The following is a 21,905-nucleotide window of genomic DNA, read 5'->3' on the forward strand; positions in this document are numbered from 1 at the left end:
CTCCTTGGCTGTAAAACAGGACAATTAATGGGATAAATACATACAGAATACTTAATCACAGTGCCTGATATAGAATAAAAATAATAATTATTATAACCTTAACTTCCTGACTCTAAGTGACTACACAGTAGGTTAATAAGTGACATCAATAATTTTATCTTTGGACAGAGAGGTTGTTTCGTTTTCCCCTGGAAGTGGTTGTCTTTTTTGCCTTTGATTATTTTTGACAGACAAACGCTTGGGTTTTTACATGTCCATTCAAATGGAATTAATGAGAGTTTAAAATATTTCCCTTACGTTCTTAGGCTTTATGATTATCTGTCCTGTAGGGAAAAGAAATTAAAACTAATCTTTTTTGAAAAATATTTCTCCTCATTGCTTTTTAAAATGTCGTATTTTCATTTTTCTGATCTTGACTATCAAGTTGCAGCTTTTAATGCTTAGACTGGAAGATGAGTGAAGTGGATTTGCCAGTGAACACAATATTGTGTGAGGCTTTGAGGCTCCTCCCCTACCATCTTTCTGCCTGTCAAAAAAGTAAGGTGGAAATTCAAAAGAGTAACATACTGATTAGCCACTGGTGGAATTGAATGGAAATCGGGAATGAGATCTGTTTGGGAAGACGCTAGTCAGGAAGGCTTTGCGGAGGGAGGGGGTAATTGGATCTTCCTTTAAGTCTAAGTAGACTGGTACTGATGGAAGAAGCAATGGAAGGATATTTGAGTAGAGCAGAAGAGCATAGGAGACCAGCTGGAACACAGCATGTGATTTACACTGGGAATTTTTTTTAAAAGATTTTATTTATTTATTCATGAGAGAGAGAGAGAGAGAGAGGCAGAGACACAAGCAGAGGGAGAAGCAGGCTCCATGCAGGGAGCCCGATGTGGGACTCGATCCCGGGTCTCCAGGATCACGCCCTGGGCTGAAGGCAGCGCTAAACCGCCGAGCCACCCAGGCTGCCCTACACTGGGAATTTTTGAACCATATGAGGTGGTGTATATTTGAGGCAAAAATTTGTATGGAAGGTTCTCAATTGAAGCTATTTAAATATTGTGCACATTTTTATTTATTGGGAAGGTATGTTCTTTCAATAGAATGTTAAATTTTGAGTCAAATAGAAAGGGGGATATAGGGCTCCCTGAGCATTTTGATTATGCCCGAGAGATATGTTTATGTACATGGTTGTATGACAGTGCACTCAGCATTCTAAAAAACTTTTTATTGAACTATACATACAGGAAAGTGCACAGATCATAAATGTACCATTGGTAAGTTTCCACAAGCTAAATGAACCCAGATCACGAGGCAAGGCAACATCACCAGCACCCCTTCCATTCATCACCCCCATCTCCCACCCCAAGAACTTCTCTCCTGGCTTCTAAAAGCATAGATTATTTTTGTCTGTTTCTGTGTTTATAAAATGAATCATTTTGTAAGCAGCCCTTCTCTGAATCTTTCCATTCAACATGATGTCTAACGTTCACCCATATTGCAGCAGAGCTGTAAATCACGCATTCTCATTGCCCCCTGGTATCCCATTGCCCAGATGTGCTACAATCTGTTATCCATGCTACTATCGAATGAATGTTGTGTGAATGTTTTCTATCACGTGTCTTTTGCTGAATGCACATCACATTTCTTTGGGGCATATACATATGTAGAAATTGAATTGCTGGGTCCTATGGTATATGCACATGTTCAGCTTTGATAGACACCCAGCAGTTTTCTGGAGTGTTTGTATCAACTCCTGCTCTCCCACCAACAGTGACTGAGAGTTCTCTTGCTCCACAACCATGCCAATACTTGGCACTTTCCAGGTGTGGTTGCTGCTTCTGTTTTCATTTTAGCTCTGCTGGCAGATACAGTGGAACCGCATGGTGGTTTTAGTTTGTGTTTGCCTGATGCTCGATGAGGTTGATTACCTTTCATCGGTTGTGGACCATTGGTATACCTTCCTCTTTAAGCTTCTAGTCTTTTGCCCATTTTTCATCGGGTCATCTGGTGCTTGCTTTTTTGTGCCGACTCGGAGGAGTTCTTTATGTATTCAGCTAATCAACATTTTTTTAATTTAATGGATTTTATGGATTTTTTTTAAGACTACTTAATTCAGATTAAGGAATTTCAGAAACTAAAAGCCTTATACTGAAAGGAAGTATTTATTTCATATGATGACTCTTTTATATATTTCATTATAGTCATTGCCTTGTGTCATGTGTGTCCTGAGTGGTCCCATTTTGGAAGAAATAGTAACTGAGCTGTATGAATGTCAGCAACGATAATACAGTGTAGGTTTTTTATATTTTCAGATGACAATTTATGAGGACTCAGTTGCAGCTCATCTTACAAAAATCCTCAATTCTGATGAACATGCAGTGATCATATCATCTGCCAAGTGAGTGATGAAGCCATGAAATAGTTGTATGGTGAAAACGCTCATTCCTACCATTTATGTCACTTTGTAATTTTTTCCCCAAAAAAACCTATGAAGTAGCTTACAGAATTAGATATACTAAACTTGCATTTGGTTTTTTAAAAAATCACTTTACCGTCTTATTTGCAGTAGAGTATATATTTAGAGGGATTTTTTTGGCTGCCTAGGCTGAAACATTTTTTTATCAGAATGGTGTGGTAAGTGTTTAGAGTTTAATTAGCCCAAGCTCGTATTTAAAGAACACTCATATGTAAACTAAATAGAATTTCCATTAAAAAATTAAATAAATAAAATAAAAAATAAGAAAGAAGCATTGATGATTAAATATACTATGGAAAACACATTTCACTACAGTTTATTATTTCCATAAACACTACTCTTTAGGAACTGTTTACATCAGGAAAGGGAAGATATTGAAGAGATTTTTCAAAATGACATTTATCAGCATGTTTAAATTACATAATTATATTTTAATTCAAAGTTATCAGATTTTAGTTAAGTTGATTCTGTACATGGAGCCAGAGCTACTTGATTTTATTATCCCAAATGCTGCCTGCCTGGAATTTAGAATTCAGTTTTGAAGCATCCTATACTGATGTCCTGAAATCAAGAAAGTCAACTAGAGAAAAGGGTGAAACCCACTGAAATTTTCAACCGATAAGCCAAAGGTATGCTTTAGGATTTTGGCTGGGCTAGGAAATACTACTGTTACACAGAGAGAGGAGAAAAAGAAGAAGAAGGAGAGTGAGGGATTAGGGAATTGGTGGAGGCAAAATACACCAACTTTAGTGTATGTTATATACTTCCTTTGCACAGGATCAAGGGAAGATAAGCTAAATCATTTCAAACAAATTTGTGTGTGACAGTATAAATGTAGTGACACTTACTGTGGATGCCATAAACCCCAGGAATAGGAAACAGGGCTGAGTGATAGAAGAGGAGTTGAACAGCTTAAGGCAGGAGAGCACACTGGTTGTGCAGAGAGGTGGGCTGCAGACTCTTGTGTTTGCTGCTGGATTTCTGTCGCTGTCATTTGGTTGGGCGTTTTCTGATGAAGTGGATTGCCTTATGGTGAAATGTAGATATGTCATGTTTGCCCGAGGCCTCAGCACTCCCTATTGTCTTCCCCCTCTTGGGACAAATTTATATACTAAAGTCATTCCTTAAGTGCTTCTTAAGTTATTTCTATGAGGAAGACATTTGCATTTGCCACCCTTGGTCTATGAACCAAATGCTTTTTTTTTTCAATAGGACATTTAGAAGATATAGCTAGAAAGGATGGAAAGCTGAAATAGAAACTTTGAAAAAGTATAACAAGTTATAAAACGATTATTCTTTGATGCACTCAAGTAAATATTTTATCTGGCCACATTTCATAGTTTAGATGGCCATCTTTCATAGTTAGCATTCATTAATTTTAGCCTTCATGTGTTTGATGTGTTTAATTAGTGCCTTCTATACATCTTACATATTTTTAATTGAGACATGATTTATTATAACATTGTCTTTTGTTAAATAAAATCTTACATAGAATTCCAATATTTAAAAAATTAAAATTCTATTTTTATCATTAATAAATTGGACAGGATTAAATTATTAATCATTTATGAGAAAAATTAAACAATAAGATTATAGATGACAGTTATAATTTTGTATTTGATCCAGTTTCTAGTTATTTCTGTATCTTATTTTGACTATTGAAGACAATTTCCTTATTACCATGTAACTGAAATAAAACATAGGAATAACTGGAAACTGTATCAAATATAGTCTAAGATTTGCACAAAAAAATGAATTCTAATGTTGAAGCTAGCATATTATTTGTCTAAGATCTCCAATGACTGAACATGTAAAAAATTATATTTTATATTTCTAAATGAAATCTGAATGAAGTATTTGCAGAATCTTTGAAGTATTTCTGGGAAACAGCTTGAAAACCACTGTAAATCACAGGGTTGGACCAAGTAGAAGTAAATCTAAGGTCCTAGCTGAGATTTGACCATTTGGTAGCTTTGTGGCCTATGTCTGTTTTATCAAGCATAAGAATGGAAAGAGTGCCTGTCCTGTCTCCGTCATGAACTGTTGGGAGAATTAAGTTGAGTAATGAAATAAATATAGAGCTTGTAAACTACAGAGTGCTATATTAAATTATAGTATCGTCATCTCATGTTTTAATCAATTACATTCAAATTTTTTCTTTGACCTAGGGCTGGCTCTTTGTCTAGGCTCTACTATTAGCTTTAGCTTTGGATTTCTCTCTGACTAGCTCATTTGCCTCTAAACAGATTTTGTTCCAACCCTGGCCCCCTCTTGTCATTCATCTGTGCTCCCAGGCTGCCCAGCAACCTGCCTTTATAACCCCGGATTAAAATTTTACAGGATTTTCCATAAAGAGGTTCAAGAGAGAAAAGAAAGGACAAAATGTAGTAAATTTTTATCAGTGATATATTTTAAATTTAATTTTTGTTATGAACATCGTCAAACAAACATAAAAGTAGAGAGACTGGTATAATGGTTTCCCACCATACCCATCATATGGCTTCAGTATTTATCAAAATTTTGTCATCTACTCCCACTTTCCTTTGCTACAATCTCTAAGCAAATCCCAGAAATTATTTTATTCTGCTTTCACTGTATATACCTAATAATCTTATTAAAAAGTCTAATAAAATTAGTCATACTTCTCTAAGAGCATATATATTACTCAACCCATATACCATTTCCCCTAATTATTTCAAAGTTATTTTTAAATAGTTGAGTTGTTCAAATCAAAATCCAAACAAGATTCACATATTGCATTTGGGTTGTATGTCCCTTTAAGACTTATAAAGTCTATAATAGTTTTCCCTTCTTAAAAATTTTTTTTTTGTTGTTATCAAGGTATGACATATACACAGTAAAGTGCCCAAATCATAAGGGTATAATTTAGTGATGAGAAAGAGGAATAAACGTACATATGTTCACATACACGTTCTTGTAACCACCACCTAGATAACATGGAATTCCCTTCCTTTGTTAATGCCATCTACTTGTTAAATGATACAATATTAAGGCAGGATGTTTTAACAATATTGTGCATATTTATATTTGTTTTATGAAATGGTAATTCCCAGGAGCCCAAGCTGTTTGAACTATTTTTAAAATGCTGAAAATACTGATGGAAAAGCTATAATCCATTAACATAGCTAGCGTGTAGGTTAACTAATGTAGTTACTATGGGTTAACCAACAAAATGTTAAGATTTCTTTGATTTTGAAATTTTGTCAGTTTGGTATGGTAACATGGGTTACCTTCAGAGAATCAGAAGGATTAATTAGCAATTATGGGTGTCATTTATTAATAAAAAAATAATAAAAATAATAATCCAATTTTCTCTGTAGATAAAACTTCTTAGAAAATGGGATCAAAAAAAGAAAAGAAAAGAAAAGAAAAGAAAAGAAAAGAAAAGAAAAGAAAAGAAAAGAAAAAAAAATGGGATCATTAGCCAGAAAAAATAATAAGGTTGGAACTATTGCCATAGAACCACAGAATTTCAGATCTGGTATCTATTTAGAGATAATTTAGGCAACCTCTGTCATTGAATAGATGAGGTAAGATACACAGTTGTTAGAATCTTTCCTCGGAACACAGAGATAGCTAAGGGTTTTTATAGATTATGCACTGATACTTGTAAATCATCTTTAATTTCTGATTGGAACTTTTTTACAAAAGATGGAAAATTAATTTTTCAGATTCTCAGAGGATGACCCCTGCCTGCCAATATGTGCATCTGTTTGGGCATCATTGCCATATTTTTCTTTCTGTAGTGTTTGCATAATATAATGTCATTTATCCCTATTAAAAAAATAAGTGGTAAAATGATAAATGATGATACTGACACTGGTAATAAAAAGTATAGATCTCATGAATAATATAGTTGTGATGATAGTGGAAATCATCCAGCATGCTAAATATGGACTGTTGTTAGCTTCAACTGACTATTTGGTGCAATAGCAACTGCATATTTGTGCTCAACTTGGAAGGAAGAGAACAAAACTAAAAGAATTAAAATGCTTGGAAATTATCTTGTCAAAATTATGACTAACAATGATTTAAGATATAATTTTATAGTTCTAGAACTATAGTTCTATAGTTCTTTAAAATCCACATTCCACTCTCACTTATTTGATTTTTGCACGTTTTCCAGAAATCTTTATGCATCAAAATAGAAAACTGTATCATGTGGAGAATGTCTTTCCTGTTACTATGGCAAATACATCTTAAAATTGTTTTTCTCCAATTTGCCGGTTCACAGGTGGTATGATTTTGAATCATGCCATGTTTAGGTGTCCATTTTATTTCAGTTTTAAGAATTCTACATTCATTATTTAGGTGTAATAGCAAGTTAATTTTTATTACAAGTATAAATATTTTATGCCTCTGGAATATGAAACTTATTGGATCCTAAGATAGACCACCACTTACTTGACAAGTATTTTCTAACACAGTCATACTCTCTTCCTTCAGCCTCCATCTCCAACGTGACCCTATTGTTGCCACTTTCATTCGTAGGCTGATGGACCAACAGGCTCTGTCCCTAAGAGTTAGCAAAATACCAGCAAAAGTGGCTATGGTAATGTTATGACATATGCAATTTCACACATTTAACAGGAGAAAATAAATAAATAAAACTGTCTTGATAAATCAAGACAGTTGTAATAACAGCAATGAAAACCTCTATTTCGGAGTTAAATAAAGAGGGAGAACTGTCAGTGTCTCCTCTCCTTAGGGATGGGACATCTTGGAGAAACTTTCAGTAAGGTTCATAGAAGGAATTTCATGACAGCCTGCCTTAACATTCCAAAATGTTCCATAAAAGTACTGTACATGAACAAAGAAGACCAAAATTGATGTGAAGCACATGAATGCATCTCTAATAGTAAGCTAGAGTCTCTGAATATATGTGAATTTAAAAAGCCAACAAAGAGATGTAAGGTTAGGAAATATTACTTTTTGTCCAAGTAAAAGCTAGAAATGGTAGCCAAAAAACAAAGAAAACAAAAATTATTAGGAATAATTCAATTCTTTTTGAGATGATAAATGTGAAGGTTTGGAGTGGGTGTGGGTGTACTATATCCATGGAATGGCTTGATGTCATGATACTTAAAATATCTGGAAACATAATCGTTATGTCACTCACATACCAGAGAAAATTGTTGAGTGTAATAGAAAAAAATAATTGCCAGAGCCTGCTTTTTTTCCCTTCAAATTTTTCAATCTATATCCATAATAAAGGGAAATATTATTATTTTAAAATAGTCTGATTTTGTTTTCAGAATCACTATTAGTTCTTGCTACAAAAAGCTAGTCACATACTGTTCTGTTGGGTTGTTTTTAATCCAGCACCAGTCCCAAAGACTTTTGAAAGACATATTTTAGTTAGTGTTAAGGTTTCATATTATTTTTTTCTTTTAATCTACTTCTATTGCAAAGAAATTGAATGTAATTAAAAGCGACAAACAAGTAAACCGTATATTGTTGACACTAACAAGCTCTAAATTAAATTAGTCTTGCATGTGACTGCTGGTTATCTTAAGGGAAAAAAACAAATGGATTTAAGGAGAATATAACTCAATTCAAGTGCCAGGTTGGTTACACAATCTCTTCTTCAGGAACAATATACTTTTGAGATAACAGATCATGAATAGGAGAGTGACGACAGTAACAACATTAAGTGACAAATTAATCCTCTTTTTTTTTTTTTAACATCGCAAGTTCTATTATGAAAATATGTAAGGTGCTGGGGATAATGCTAATTTATTAAAATGAGATCTATAAATACTCTTCTCAATAATTTAATTTAAATATTTGAGAAAGGCTTGTTATGACCTTACTACAATGTATACACTTTATTCGTGTGCATTTCCACTTATCACTCAGTATGTCTTGAGCTTATCTAGTATGTGTTACACAGCAGATAGAAGTATGGGTTTTATACACAAACGGTCCCTGTGCTTTGGCAATTTACCTGTTTGTGCGTGTTGTTAAATATGTTTGTACATCAAACTGAATCCACCTACAGGGTTTACTGAATTGCACAATTTCTTTTCCTTAAAGGATACTATGTGAAACTGTAAAGGACTTTGTTGCTAAAGTAGAGAAGTCATATGAAAAAACGTTGGAAAACACCGTTGCAGCCGATGCCATGGCCAATAAAGTAAGCGGGTCACCTCAGGGCATGAAAGTTTTTTGCTGACAACATTAACATTGAACTGTGTTTCACAGCTAAATTGATTAAGTGGCTTTCTTGCCAAAACATCTTAAATCAAGAGAAAAACTACTTTTCAATCATATTTGAGGGATGAAAACATATTCTATTTTATGGTTACCCTTGAATATGTGGGGAACCTGCATTGCTGAAGACCATCCGACATCCTGAATTTTGTAACTCAGCTCCCTTTGCCCCACAGATTGGCATCGCCCCACAGATTTCTCCCCAAGGAGAAATGCCCCACAGTGGGGTCACAGAGGGGATAATGCTGGGCAGGTGGTATTCCAGTGTGGAGAGGGATGGCTTTCTGATTCTAGGCCAACTGATCATCAGGCTCACTCTTAGCATGGTTCCTTGGAATCCCCAGACATTATGGTCCTTGGCCTCTTTGTGGGTTCTTTTTCTTGCTTTGCCTTTTTCTTTATAGATTTTTTCCCCCCTTTATAAGCTTTCTGAGGCTAAAGTAAGAAGCTTAAAAGCTACTCTCTTTGCTTTCATATGTTCAAGGCCGGGCATTCTTACAAAAGGTTTGGCTTTCTTGGGCTTGCAAAGGAATGATCTCCAGATTTATGCTGTAGATGGTAATTCCATGGAGTGAAAGGAAAAGGAAATAGAAAGAAGCATAACATTTGATATTTTCAGCCTCTTTCTTGTTTTTCTATTCAATGGAGAGCTTCAGAAAATAGAATACCTCTCTGGCTGTATTTTTTTTCTCTCTCTTTTTGAAAGATTTTATTTATTTATTCATGAGAGACACGAGAAAGAGAGGCAGACAAATAAGCAGAGGGAGAAGGTGGCTCCCTGCGGGGAGCCTGATGTGGGACTCGATCCCAGGACTCCGGGATCATGACCTGAGTCAAAGACAGATGCTCAACCGCTGAGCCATCCAGGTGCCTCCATATTTTTTTCTCTTAACAGTTTCTGCCGTAGCCTTGTCTTAGCATGACATCAAAGACAAATAAATGGAGAAGGAAAGGACAGGAATCTATGTGGTGAGAAAAGCTATATTAGGAGAGTTGTAGCAACATCTTCAGGCCTTCGTGTTTCTTTACCCTTCGTCACTCGAGAGAAGCAGACAGAAACAAGGGCAGAGTGCTGGTTTTTGCTTTCTCCATCTTCTTTTTCTTCTTTATCCTTGTGCGTTTTCCTTTTTGCTCTTTTTTTTTTTTTTTTTTTTGAGCCAGTAATCCCATAGGCACCTTTCACCCTTTTCACAAGCAAAGCTTTGAAGGAGAGCTTACCAAGACTCAGCCAGACCTGCAGTTTGTGATGATCAAAATGGTACCATTCATCAATCACTTTAAAAAAAGCTTACACACAATCAGAGAAGGACAAACAGTGTATGTTCTCATTCATTTGGGGAATATAAATAATAGTGAAAGGGAATATAAAGGAAGGGAGAAGAAATGTTGGGAAATATCAGGAAGGGAGACAGAACATAAAGACTCCTAACTTGGGGAAACGAACTAGGTGTGGTGGAAGGGGGGAGGAGGGCGGGTGTTGGAGGGGAATGGGTGACGGGCACTGAGGTGGACACTTGACGGGATGAGCACTGGGTGTTTTTCTGTATGTTGGTAAATTGAACACCAATAAAAATTAATTAAAAAAAAAAAAAAAAGCTTACACAGTGTTTTGTAAGATAACATAATTTTTTTGTGAAATGTGTCACTTTGTAGTGAAATGTTTGTTCTTTTCAAGGAAAAATACCTGTATAATGATGATAGAGATTTTCTTATAAGGAAAACTACTGATACAAAGACGGTAGAGTTGGGATATTCCAGAAGCACACCTAAAAATTTACATAATTGTGCTCTTGTTTTTAAATGATAAATTATTTCATCTATAAGCTGTGTCATGTATAATGGATAGCCAATTAATTGGTAAATATTAATATAGGCATCTTTCCTCTAAAATCAGAACTGATTCACTCAAATTGTCCTTTTCCATTTCCACCAAATGAAAATTCATTACCGTATTTTTGTTTTCATAGTGTTCAGTCCTAAATGAAAAGCTTGAACAACTGCTTCAAGCCTTGCACACAGATTCCCAGGCCACCCCTGCTGTCCCAGGCATCCGCTCTGTCATTGTAGAAGAAGATACCGTGGAATCTTCCAGTGAAGAATCCTTGTGTGAAAGCAAAGAACAACTCGTGGATGACCCTGCGAAACCTCCGTCCCAGAAAGCTGTCAAACCAAAGGAAATAATGTTGCGGGCAAACAGTTTAAAGAAAGCAGTGAGGCAAGTCATTGAAGAAGCCGGCAAAGGTACACATGAACAAAATTAGCTTTTGAAGTTAGCATCATCCCTATATTGTAAGCACAATGGAATTTCCATGTTGGTCAGACTGTGCACACACACACACACAATTTTTAAGCAGGACAGAAGATGAAACCATTAGAATGAAATTTATACTATTTCTTGTTTTAGTGGGATCAGTACAGTAATGATATAGAAACTAACATCTCAAGGATAAAAATACACTGGAAACATTGAAAATTACTTTAATAATTAAAAAATTTTAAATATCTTTCACCTAATTGGAATCTTTTTTTTTTTAAGATTTTATTTATTTATTTATGAGAGACACAGGCAGAAGGAGAAGCAGGCCCCAAGCAGGGAGCCTGACATGGGACTCGATCCCAGGACTCCAGTATCATGCCCTGGGCTGAAGGCGGCACTAAACTGCTAAGCTGCCGGGTGGCCCAGCAGTTTAGTGCCGCCTTCAGCCCAGGGTGGGATCCTGAAGACCTGGGATTGAGTCCCGCGTTGGGTTTCCTACATGGAGCCTGCTTCTGCCTGTGTCTCTTCCTCTCTCTCTCTCTCTCTCTCTCTCTCTCGCTCTGTGTCTCTCATGAATAAATAAATACAATCATAAAAAAAAGAGCCTATAAAGATTCTGCCTATATTTTAATTTTTTGTATTAATATATTGTATATACTTCTCTTAGAATTTTAGTAGTGGGCTCAAGTTAACTTTAATATAAAAAACTAATATTTGAAAATACTACAGGTTGTAACTTATAGTTGGATTTATTAGTGTTTATTTGTGAATATGGAATTTCTTTTGCTTTATGTTTCATTTTACTTTTTAAGCATATATTAATATTTATGGATTTTATTTTTACTTGTGCAAACATATTTCCCTACTTACTACTTAAAGTTATGGATGACCAGACCGTTCATCCCTGTGAACCAGTTAACCAGTCATTTGATAACGATAGTACAGAAACAGATGAATCTAAAGAAGAATCTAAAGATGATGATGCAAAAGAGTCATTAACTGGTAAGAAAACTATAATTATTTCACAATTAAATAGAATCCCATTCTGCTTTTAGTTTTCAAAAGGCTTATTGGTTTGAAATAAGCTTTGTATTTTTATTTTTAACAAGGATTTTCAGAAGTTAAAGCTTAGATATTCATGAATACTAAAATTATAAAGGTAAAATTTTGGTGATTGTCAAGTACACTCTCATCCCTTTTTATCTTATAACCTGGAGATTGTCATAATAAACTAAGGATTATGGTACCAAAATGGCTAAATATCTTAACTTTCCTGAGGAAAAAGGAAGAAACACCTAAATCAACAGATTTTAACCTGTTTTTAGCCCACAGGGCCTTTGAGAATTACGTGAAAGCTGCAGGTTGCACATGCACAAAATTTGCCACTTAAATAATTTTAGCAGTCCCAGTCCCTGGGATCCCATTGATCAGCCTGGACAGTTTGCTAATTCTTAATTGCTAAATTAATCTACAATATCACTGGACATCTAATTACAGCCCTGTCTCTACTGAAATTATTTTTGCCAGGAAATTAACATGTAGTCACTTGAAGAAGATTAATTATGCCTCTACCTTTTAAGTTTGAAGATAAATTTATACTTTTAATATTGCACATGGTATAAGGGAATACTTATTAATTGACTAGAATAGAGCAAAGCAGAAATTAAAATATTAATGAGGCCGAGAAGATAATATGAAAATAATTGCATAGTCCTAGTGAAAAGTCAACACTGTTAAATCAGAACAGCAATCATTAAGCTTTTCCTTTACTTTCGTTACAAATGCAATTGGGCAGATTGCTTAATTTCTCTGTAGTTTCGTCGTTTGTAAAATAGTGATAATGACGTGCCCACTGGTTGTGAAGGTTAGAGAAGTTGATGTATGTGGAGCACCTAGAATAGTGTGTGGTGCGTAGTGCTGTGAAGGAGTGTTTGCTGTCTTTCTCACTATTATTAACTACTCCCTCCACTGCTGCTGCTATAATTACATTAGCTTTGAAAGAGTACTCCTTACTGTCTGTAAAACTCTTAGAAACTTTGGAAGTAGACCTTATAGACCTCACCTGTCTGGCATACAACCAATACATGCATATTCTAAACCCTGAGCCCTTTTAGGCTTCATATGTGCCTTTTCCTGCACACAACCTAGCTCTCTAACCTTACACCTCATAGACCTTAAAGGTCCCTGTTGCAGCATATAATCCAGTACAGACATACTTGATAATTGTCTTGACAGATGGGCATTGAGCCTTTGGACTACTCACTTTCTTTTTTTCGGTTTGTTTTAAATATTTTATTTTTCTTTTTTAAGTAATCTCTACATCCAACGTGGAGCTCGAACCCATGACCCCAGGATCAAGAGTCGCAAGCTCTACGGACTGAGCCAGCCAGGCACCCCACCACTCACTTTCAATACATCCCATTCTTAAGATCAGCTTTTATTTGTTAGAAAGCTTTTCTTTATATTTGGCTTTATATTTTCTTCCTTAAATTTCTACCCATCAGCACACTAATTGATAATGTTTCATGTATGATAATGTTAACAGTAACAACTGCTGACATTTGGTGCTTTATGGGTAGCTTCAAAGCAATTTCATATATCTCTTCACAGTATTGAAGATAAATCTGCCACATGACAGCCCTTAAATGATTCTGAAAACAGCTTTCATGGCATCATATCCTCTTCCCACACCTTCTATCTTTTTCACATTATCTCCTAAATTCTTTTACCAATTTTTAACTTGATTTCAAACTTTTTAGTTTTTCTGGTTGCATTCAATTGGTCAATATGATCCCCCATTTTGAACACAATCCTCCAAATATTTCTGTAGTGTATAACAAATTGATAGCCATACACTACTCTTTCTGCACATTTTTTTTATGTTATAAGGGCTACCCAGGATTTCTTCTTGGCATGAAGTATTGTACTGTAATACTATATAAACCTGGTCTCCTATTTTGTGCGAGTGACTTTTTAAACCTGATTAGAGTCATACATGCTCATCCTTATGAATTTTTATCTTTTCAATTTGGAACTATCATTGCATCCCGTCAAAATCTTTCGAAGCTTGATTATATCATCTCAAATTTACTTTATCTAGAGTTTAATAAGTAGGACTTGTATGCCTTCATTAATAAAGCTGACTTAGTAGAGCTGACAATGGCATTCTTACAGTATGCTGCTTAATAATTTCCCTTAAGATAAGGAATGATCTCTTTGGAGGATTGGTTTTCTAGTGCTCATTGCTAATGGTTTTCCAACCAGCTACCATCCATCTTAGTATATTTTCATGAACTGAACACTTCCATTGTAGTCTGCAAAGAAAACTAAAAAAGAAAGGTATGCAGCTATAAATATTGATCTTGAAATAGACATAAATTTACACGTGTTACAACATTTGATACCTTAATGTTGCAATATTTGATCTTATTTTCTAGCTAGTAATCCAATTTAGTGGGAATCAGTAGCAATAGAAGTACTTCTGTATTAAATAATCATTACTTTTTGAAGAGCATTCGTAATATTATTAAATTATGCAATAATTCATATGCCTGAGATGTACAATACAGTATATTAATATGATCAATGAGATGTTATGTTTAAAAAAGAACCATGAAACATTAATTTAGTTACCTACAATGTTACATCAATCTTAGTCACTAGGATGCTCTCTGGTTTTTATCAGAGATGAATATCAAAAGTTGTTTTTATTAGAAATTAGCCCCAGGTCTCCCATCTGTCCAAAAAAAAAAAAATGGCTGTTCTGCTGCTTTTATTTAGTGCAACTGGACTGTTTTGAAGAGAGAGAAGAGAGTGTAAGATTAATAAGATTAGTCTGTAATTAGTCTTAGGGAGAGTAAAGATAATTAAATTTTTGAGTATTTTTAAATTGAGTTTGAGGAATACTTTTTTTTAAACACCTGCCAATAGTTCCTAAATTAGTTAAAGATACTATTTGCTCTCCATTAAATTGCCCTAGTTTAGACAAAATTAAATCTCTTTTTTTGTTGTTTGCTTTGAAAGTAATTTTGTTTTGGAATAATTTTTTAAATGTACTGAACATTTATAAGAATATGATAGAACTGTTTTGGGCAAATCTTTGTTTTGAATATATAATTAATTGAGAAGTGCAGGAAACATTGGCTTCATTCAGAAAAAAAAAAAAACTTTTCCTTTCATGTATGGAAGACAATGTTTCACATATTAGCTCTGGGAATTACATTAATTAAATTCGATCATTCATCCAACATTTATGACAAAAGGATTGCATTGGCGGTATACATTATAACACATACATGCCAAGTTAAAAAATCATCAGGCTTCAACATTTCTTTTTATCCTTGAATGTGGGTTAGCCACATTCAAATTGGGAGTATTACTGACCTTTAATTATGCTAGGCCTGTATTTTCTACTGATCTCCGTCTGTTTGAAATGAGTTATCAGGACATCTACCTGTGGCCAAATCCCTCCATACAGTAAATCTCAACGAAGTGAAAACAATGGTAAAAAAAAAAAATAAACACAACATAATATTTTCAGTTCTGTTAATTGACCTAAATGTGTATTAAATTATTTTGTGTCCTGAATTTATGAGGGCTTGCTTATTTTTATAACTTTATCATTACTTTTTTTTTTTATAATTGGGACATTTTGCCAACAGTTAAAACTGCACCTGCCCCTCGGTCTCCAGATGGCCGGACAACTCGTTTCCAGACTGACTCTGGCCCTGGTCCAGCTGTGGCAGCCGGCAAAGAAAACCTCCCTGTGCTCAACACCAGAATAATCTGCCCAGGTAGTATAGATTCTGAAACATGGTGTATTTGTAAGTATTTCTGTGAACACGAATTAAGTACTCATTTCCATGAACTATAGAAATATGTTCTTAGAGATAAATATCCCTTCGGGAGAATGTACTTATCACTCTTATCAACCAGACTCCTCAGCTTTAGACTTCTGTGTGTGTGTGTGTGTGTGTGTGTGTGTGTGTGTGTGTAAGAATTGTCTAGGAAGCACTCAAATACATGTTTTGGGGGCCTGCTCTGAGAATAGGATGCAGCCCAGGAATCTGCATTTATTAAGCACCCAGGGTTAAAACTGATCCTCTATTTCACTGCCTGTTAAGTGTCTCCACAGCTTTTCTCTTAGTTGAAAGCCACAAGTCTTTCATTTTTTGGACAGTAACATTGCTTCATTTTGGAACATCTGAGGCATCTGTTCCAGCTCTGCTGAGATGAGTTGCCCTTGGGATTTGGTTAGTACTAGTGGAAGTACAAAGAACATGTGCAGCAGGGAAAGAGGAAAATATAGATGTCTCAGATGTCTCCTTAAGCACCAGTTGTTTGACTTAGTGAAAACTCTCCAGATCTATTCCAGAGTAGATTGAATCCCAGATTATACCCTGAAAACCAGTTTGTTCTACAAGCTCTTTTTAAAGGTAAATCACAATTCAATAATAATAGTTGGAGACTTTATTATTGCTCTTTCAATAGTGGGTAGAACAACTAGACAAAAATCAACAAGGAAATAAAAAATTTGAAAAACATATAAAACAAGTAGACCTAACAGGTGTCTATAGATCATTCCACCTCACAACAGCAGAATATACATTCTTGTCTAATGCACATGTAATGTTTTCCAGGACAGGTCATATATTAGGCCATAAAATAATTCTCAGTAAATTTAAAAGGATTGAAATTATACAAAGGAATATGACCACAATGGAATGAATTTAGAAATCCATAGCAAAAGAAAATTTTGGAAGTATACAAATAATTTGGAAATATGTGGGTCAAAAAAAAATCACAAGAGAATTTCTAAATCCTTTGGTATGAATGAAAACAAAGATACACCATACTGGAACTTACTTGATGCAGCTAAGGAAGTGCTTGGAGCGAAATCTATAGTTGTAAATGCCTATATTAAACAGGTAGAAAGATCTCAAAACCTAGTTCTCCACCTTAATAAGCTGGAAAAAGAAGAGCAAATATACCCAAAGCAATCAGAAATAAATGACATAGAGAATAGAAAACAATACAGTAAATCAATGAAACCAAAAGTTGGTTCTGTGGATAGTTTAACAAATTGACAAGCCTTTAGCTAGAGTGACTGAGAAAATAGAAGAGAAGATTTGAATTACTGAAATCAGGAATGAAAGAAGACAGACATCACTAACCACCTTACAGATAGAGAAGGGATTATAAGGGGAAACTATCAAATATTACATGCCAACAAATTAGATGACTTCAACGAAATGGACTAACTCCTAGAAACATGTAAACTACTGAAACTGATTCAAGAATAGAAAATCCAACTAGACCTATAACAAAACTCTGTACAAAGAAAAGGCCAGTTCCAATTTGCTTCACTAATGAATTCTGCCAGTTGTTTAAAGAAGAATTAGCATTAATGCTTCAGAAATTCTCCCAAAAACTAGAAGAGGAAGGAACACTCCCCACCTCACTTATGAGGCCAATATTACCCTGACACCAAACTAGTTAAAAGTGTTCAATGTCACTAATCATCAAGGAAATACCAATTAAAAACTATAATGAGCTGTCACTTTACACCACTCAGGATGATTATTATAAAAAAAAATCAAAAGACAAGTGTTGGGGAGGATGTGAGAAATTGGAAACCTTGTATACTGCTGGTAGGAATGCAAAATGGTGTATCTGCCATGGAAAACAGTACAGAGGTTCCTCAAAACTAAAACTAGGACTACTGTATCATCCTGCAGTCCCACTCTGGGTATTTATCGAAAGAATTGAAATCAGAATTTTGAAGAGATACTAGCACTCCCACTCCCATGTTTACTGCAGCATTATTCACAATAGCCAAGACATGTTAACAACCTAAATGTCCTAAATGTCCATTGAGGGATGAATGGATAAGGAAAATATGGTATATACATACAATGGAATATTATTCAGCTTTAAAAAAAATCTGCAATTTATCATAACGTGGATGAACCTGGAGGACATTATGATAAGAGAAATAATCCAGTTGCAAAAGAACAAGTGCTAGGTGATTTTGCTTATATGACGTATCTAAAATAGTCAAATTCATAAAATCATAGAGTGGAATGGTGGTTTCCAGCATCTGGAGGGAGGAGGAAATGGGGAATTGCTAGTCAACATGCATAAATTTTCAGTTAAGGAAGGGGAATAAGTTCTAAAGATCTGTTGTCCAACATTGTTCCCATAGTTAACATACTGCCTTGTACACTTAAAAAATTTGTTAAGAGGGTAGATCTCATGTTAAGTGTTCTGAAGTTTTCACAGTAAAATAAAGAAAAAGTTAAAAAACAAAACAAAAAACCCTACCTCAAAAGTCCCGGGCTCACCTAAGTCATTTTCCTTTTCTAATAGTTGGCTGGTAAGCTCCTGTCATTGGTCTACCTCTTTAATGATCTTTAAATGAATTCATTTTACATTTTGCTTAGCTTTTCTATTTGCCCTCAAAGTGAGGTGAGGTAGTTGGTCTGATGAGCTTTTAATCTGCCATCATCCAAAATACATTTAGTTTTTTGCAAATTGTGGATTGTTGTGGCTTTCTGTAAAACTTTGTTTTTGGTGCCTGTTTTGGGGTGCCTAGGTGGCTCAGTTGAATGTCCAACTCTTGATTTTGGCTTAGGTCATGATCTTAGGGTTGTGAGATGGAGCCTTGCATTGGGCTCCATAGATGGGCCCTCCCCCCCTACATGTTCTCTCTAGTCTAAACATACAAAAAAACAAAAACTTTTGTTCTCAAAAATCAAAATGAAAGAGAGAGAGAGAGAGAGAGAGAGAGAGAGAGAGAGAGAAAGAAAGAAAGAAAGAAGGAAAGAAAGAAAGAAAGAAAGAAAGAAAGAAAGAAAGAAGAAAAGAAAAGAAAAGAAAGAAAAAGACAATGCACAGGACAGGAGAAAATAGTTGTAAATAGTTACCTGATAAGGAACTAGTATTCAGAATATATAAAGAACTCTTAAAATTCAACAATGAAAAGACGAATACCTCAGTTTAAAAATGGGCAAAGGATCTGAGTAGACACTTCTCCAGAAAGATATACAAATGGCCAATAAGCACAGGAAAAGATGCTCACCATCATTCGTCATCAGAGTAATGCAAATCAAAACCACAATGAGATACCACTTTACCTTACTGGAATGGCTATGATCAAAAAAAGACAGATAATAACAAATATTGTCAAGGGCATGGAAAAATTGCAACTTTCATACATTGCTGATCAGAATATAAAATGGTATAGCCACTTTGAAGAAATTTGGCAGTTTCTCAAAGAATTAAACACAGGGTTAGCATATAACCCAAAAACCAACTGCTAGTTTATAGATCCATGAGAATTAAAAATATATGTCTACACAAAACCTTGTACATGACTTTATAGCCACATTCATAATAGCAAAATAGAAGAAACAACCCAAATAATCACCAGTTGATGAATGGAAAAACAAAATGTGCAATATCCATACAGTGGACTATTATTTAGCCATTAAAAAGAGCAAAGTGCCGATAACTGCTACAACATGATTACCTCTGAACATGTTATGCCAAGTGAAAGAAGCTTGAGAAAAAAGCCACATATTATGTGATTAGATTTATATGAAATGTACAGAGTAGTCATATCTGTAAAGAAAGAAAGTAGGTTGGTGGTTTCCAGGGTCTGGGGATGTGGGGAATGGAGGGAAAGGAAAATGATTACTAACGGGAATGGGATTTCTTTTGGGGCTAATAAAAAAAAATGTCCTAAATTAGGTGATAGTGATCATTGCACACTTTGTGTATATGCTACAAACAACTGAATTATACACTCACTTAAAAGGTGAATCTTATGGTATGTGAATTGTATCTTAATGAAATACTAAAATAATAAAGGATAAATCTAGAACAGGTCTGGAGTACTCCATGTCTAGGGGTTATATCTCTATTTAAACCTGGAATAGTGGGTTGACCTTCTTGGGTTAAAGCTGTGAATGTGGCTAACCTTAAAACATTTTAGAAAATATACTTTTGGGAGACCTGGGTGGAGCAGTCAGGCATCCAACTCTTGGTTTTGGTTCAGGGCGTGATCTCAGGGTCATGGGATCGAGCCCCAGGATAGGCTCCATGCCTAGTGCAGAGTCTCCTTGGGACTCTTTCTCCCTCTCCCCTGCCCCTTCCCCATGTGCTCTCTCTCTTTCTAAAATAAATGAAAATAAAAGCTTTAAAACATAAAATTGTTTACTTTTCCATAGGGCAGCTGGAGTCTGATTCTTCACTTCTGCAAACTGTTCTTTTTATTCTCACCAGAATGGTTGTTTTGTGTGTTTTGTTTTTGTTTTTTTAAGATTTTATTTATTTATTCATGAGAGACACACAGAGAGGCAGAGACATAGGCAGAGGGAGAAGCAGGCTTCCTGCAGGGACCCTGATACAGGACTCGATCCCAGGACCCCGGGATCATGCCCTGAGCCAAAGACAGACATGCTCAACCGCTGAGCGACCCAGGTGTCCCCAGAATGGTGGTTTTGTTAGCCATTAAAAAGAGCTGTTTTGTTTACTTATTCAGACATAAAAGAAACTGGCATAACTAAGTATGCCATAGCCTATTCAACACTATGAAACTAAATGAAGGAATAAAATTCATCTTGATGACTTGATACCCAGCTAAACTTTGTAGCTAAAATAATAAATAATAATCTTCTAAGAAGAGCACACAGTTGAGGAAAGGAATGTTTGCTCAAGAAGGACTTTTTTCCTAATTTCCTAGTGTTTCTCAATTCCATGACACATTTTTCTTCACTCTTTCCTTTTTTTGTTTGTTCCCTTAGGCCCCTATTACTTTGTCTTCTTTCCAGAGTTTAATGCTTCTAGCCTCAATAATCGGTTGGGTAGATCATAAAATTAATTAACTTTGAATATTGTAACTACTTAGTAGAAAGCTAACTAGTTGTTGAAATAAATTTGAAGTTTTACATTTTTAGAGGTAAGATAAATGCTTCATTTTTTATGTTCAATATTGTATTCTAAAATTCATAAATGCCTGTGTTTAATATTTTCATAGTTATTCTTGATACCAACACTGAGTTTTCACCTAGTATACCCATTAAATTTTTTTCCAAAGATTTTGTTTATTATTTAAGAGAGAGACAGAGAGAGCATGAGAGGGAGACCAGAGAAAAAGGGAGAGTGGCAAGCAAACTCCCCGCTGAGCAGGGAGCCCAATGTAGGGCTGGATCCCAGGACCTTGAGATCATGACCTGAATGAAAGTCAGATGCTTAACCAACTGAGCTACTCAGACACCCTTCTGTTAATATTTTGTGGGTTTTTTTGTTTGTTTGTTTTTTGTTGTTTTTTTCTGTTAATATTTTTAATTGTTATTATCTATGCTTCAAGAGTTTAGAAGTGGTAACTCCATGACATTCTTGGTAATCAGGCTTTATTATAAATTCCTTACAGACTTACCACCTTATTTGCTTAAAAAAGGAAGTAATATTTACTTGTTTAAGTTATAGAATCATCAGAATGGTAAATGAGAAACTGTCACAAATAGACTCTTATTTGGGTCTTAATCTGCTGCATTTTTTATAACAACATATAGATCCTAAGAAGCATCAAAACTCTTGTAACTACCAATGACATAGTTCTTAGTTTTGACTAATGGAAAGAGCAGACACTGAAAACCATGCTTTGGGGAAAAGTGTCTGAGATTGGGGCTGAAAACAATGCACTGGCTCTTTCTCTTTTTTCTTAACATGTGATCCTCTGTGTATTTATTTTTCTGGCCAGGTTTAAGAGCAGGACTCGCTGCCTCGATTGCTGGGAGTTCTATTATCAACAAAATGTTGCTAGCAAATATTGATCCTTTTGGTGCAACGCCATTTATTGACCCAGACCCAGATTCAGTGTAAGAAAATACTTTTCTAAATACCTTGTTTTGGCTTTTCTAGTTTCTACTTTATACTAAT

The 21,905-nt window shown here is 35.1% G+C and overlaps 1 protein-coding gene across 4 annotated transcripts in view; it reads left to right on the forward strand.

Moving 5' to 3' along the window:
* Window positions 1-21,905, forward strand: part of DGKH (diacylglycerol kinase eta) — a 188,276-nt gene that overhangs the window by 130,552 nt on the left and 35,819 nt on the right. For all 4 annotated transcript variants that reach the window (XM_041730914.1, XM_041730917.1, XM_041730916.1 and 1 more), the window contains exons 14-19: window positions 2,307-2,392; window positions 8,528-8,627; window positions 10,672-10,945; window positions 11,841-11,963; window positions 15,623-15,754; window positions 21,727-21,844. In XM_041730914.1, the coding sequence (XP_041586848.1) occupies window positions 2,307-2,392; window positions 8,528-8,627; window positions 10,672-10,945; window positions 11,841-11,963; window positions 15,623-15,754; window positions 21,727-21,844 (833 nt within the window). The remainder of the gene's footprint in view (window positions 1-2,306; window positions 2,393-8,527; window positions 8,628-10,671; window positions 10,946-11,840; window positions 11,964-15,622; window positions 15,755-21,726; window positions 21,845-21,905) is intronic.

This window comes from Vulpes lagopus, chromosome 16 (assembly GCF_018345385.1).
Source record: "Vulpes lagopus strain Blue_001 chromosome 16, ASM1834538v1, whole genome shotgun sequence".
In the NCBI taxonomy this organism is placed as follows: domain Eukaryota; kingdom Metazoa; phylum Chordata; class Mammalia; order Carnivora; family Canidae; genus Vulpes; species Vulpes lagopus.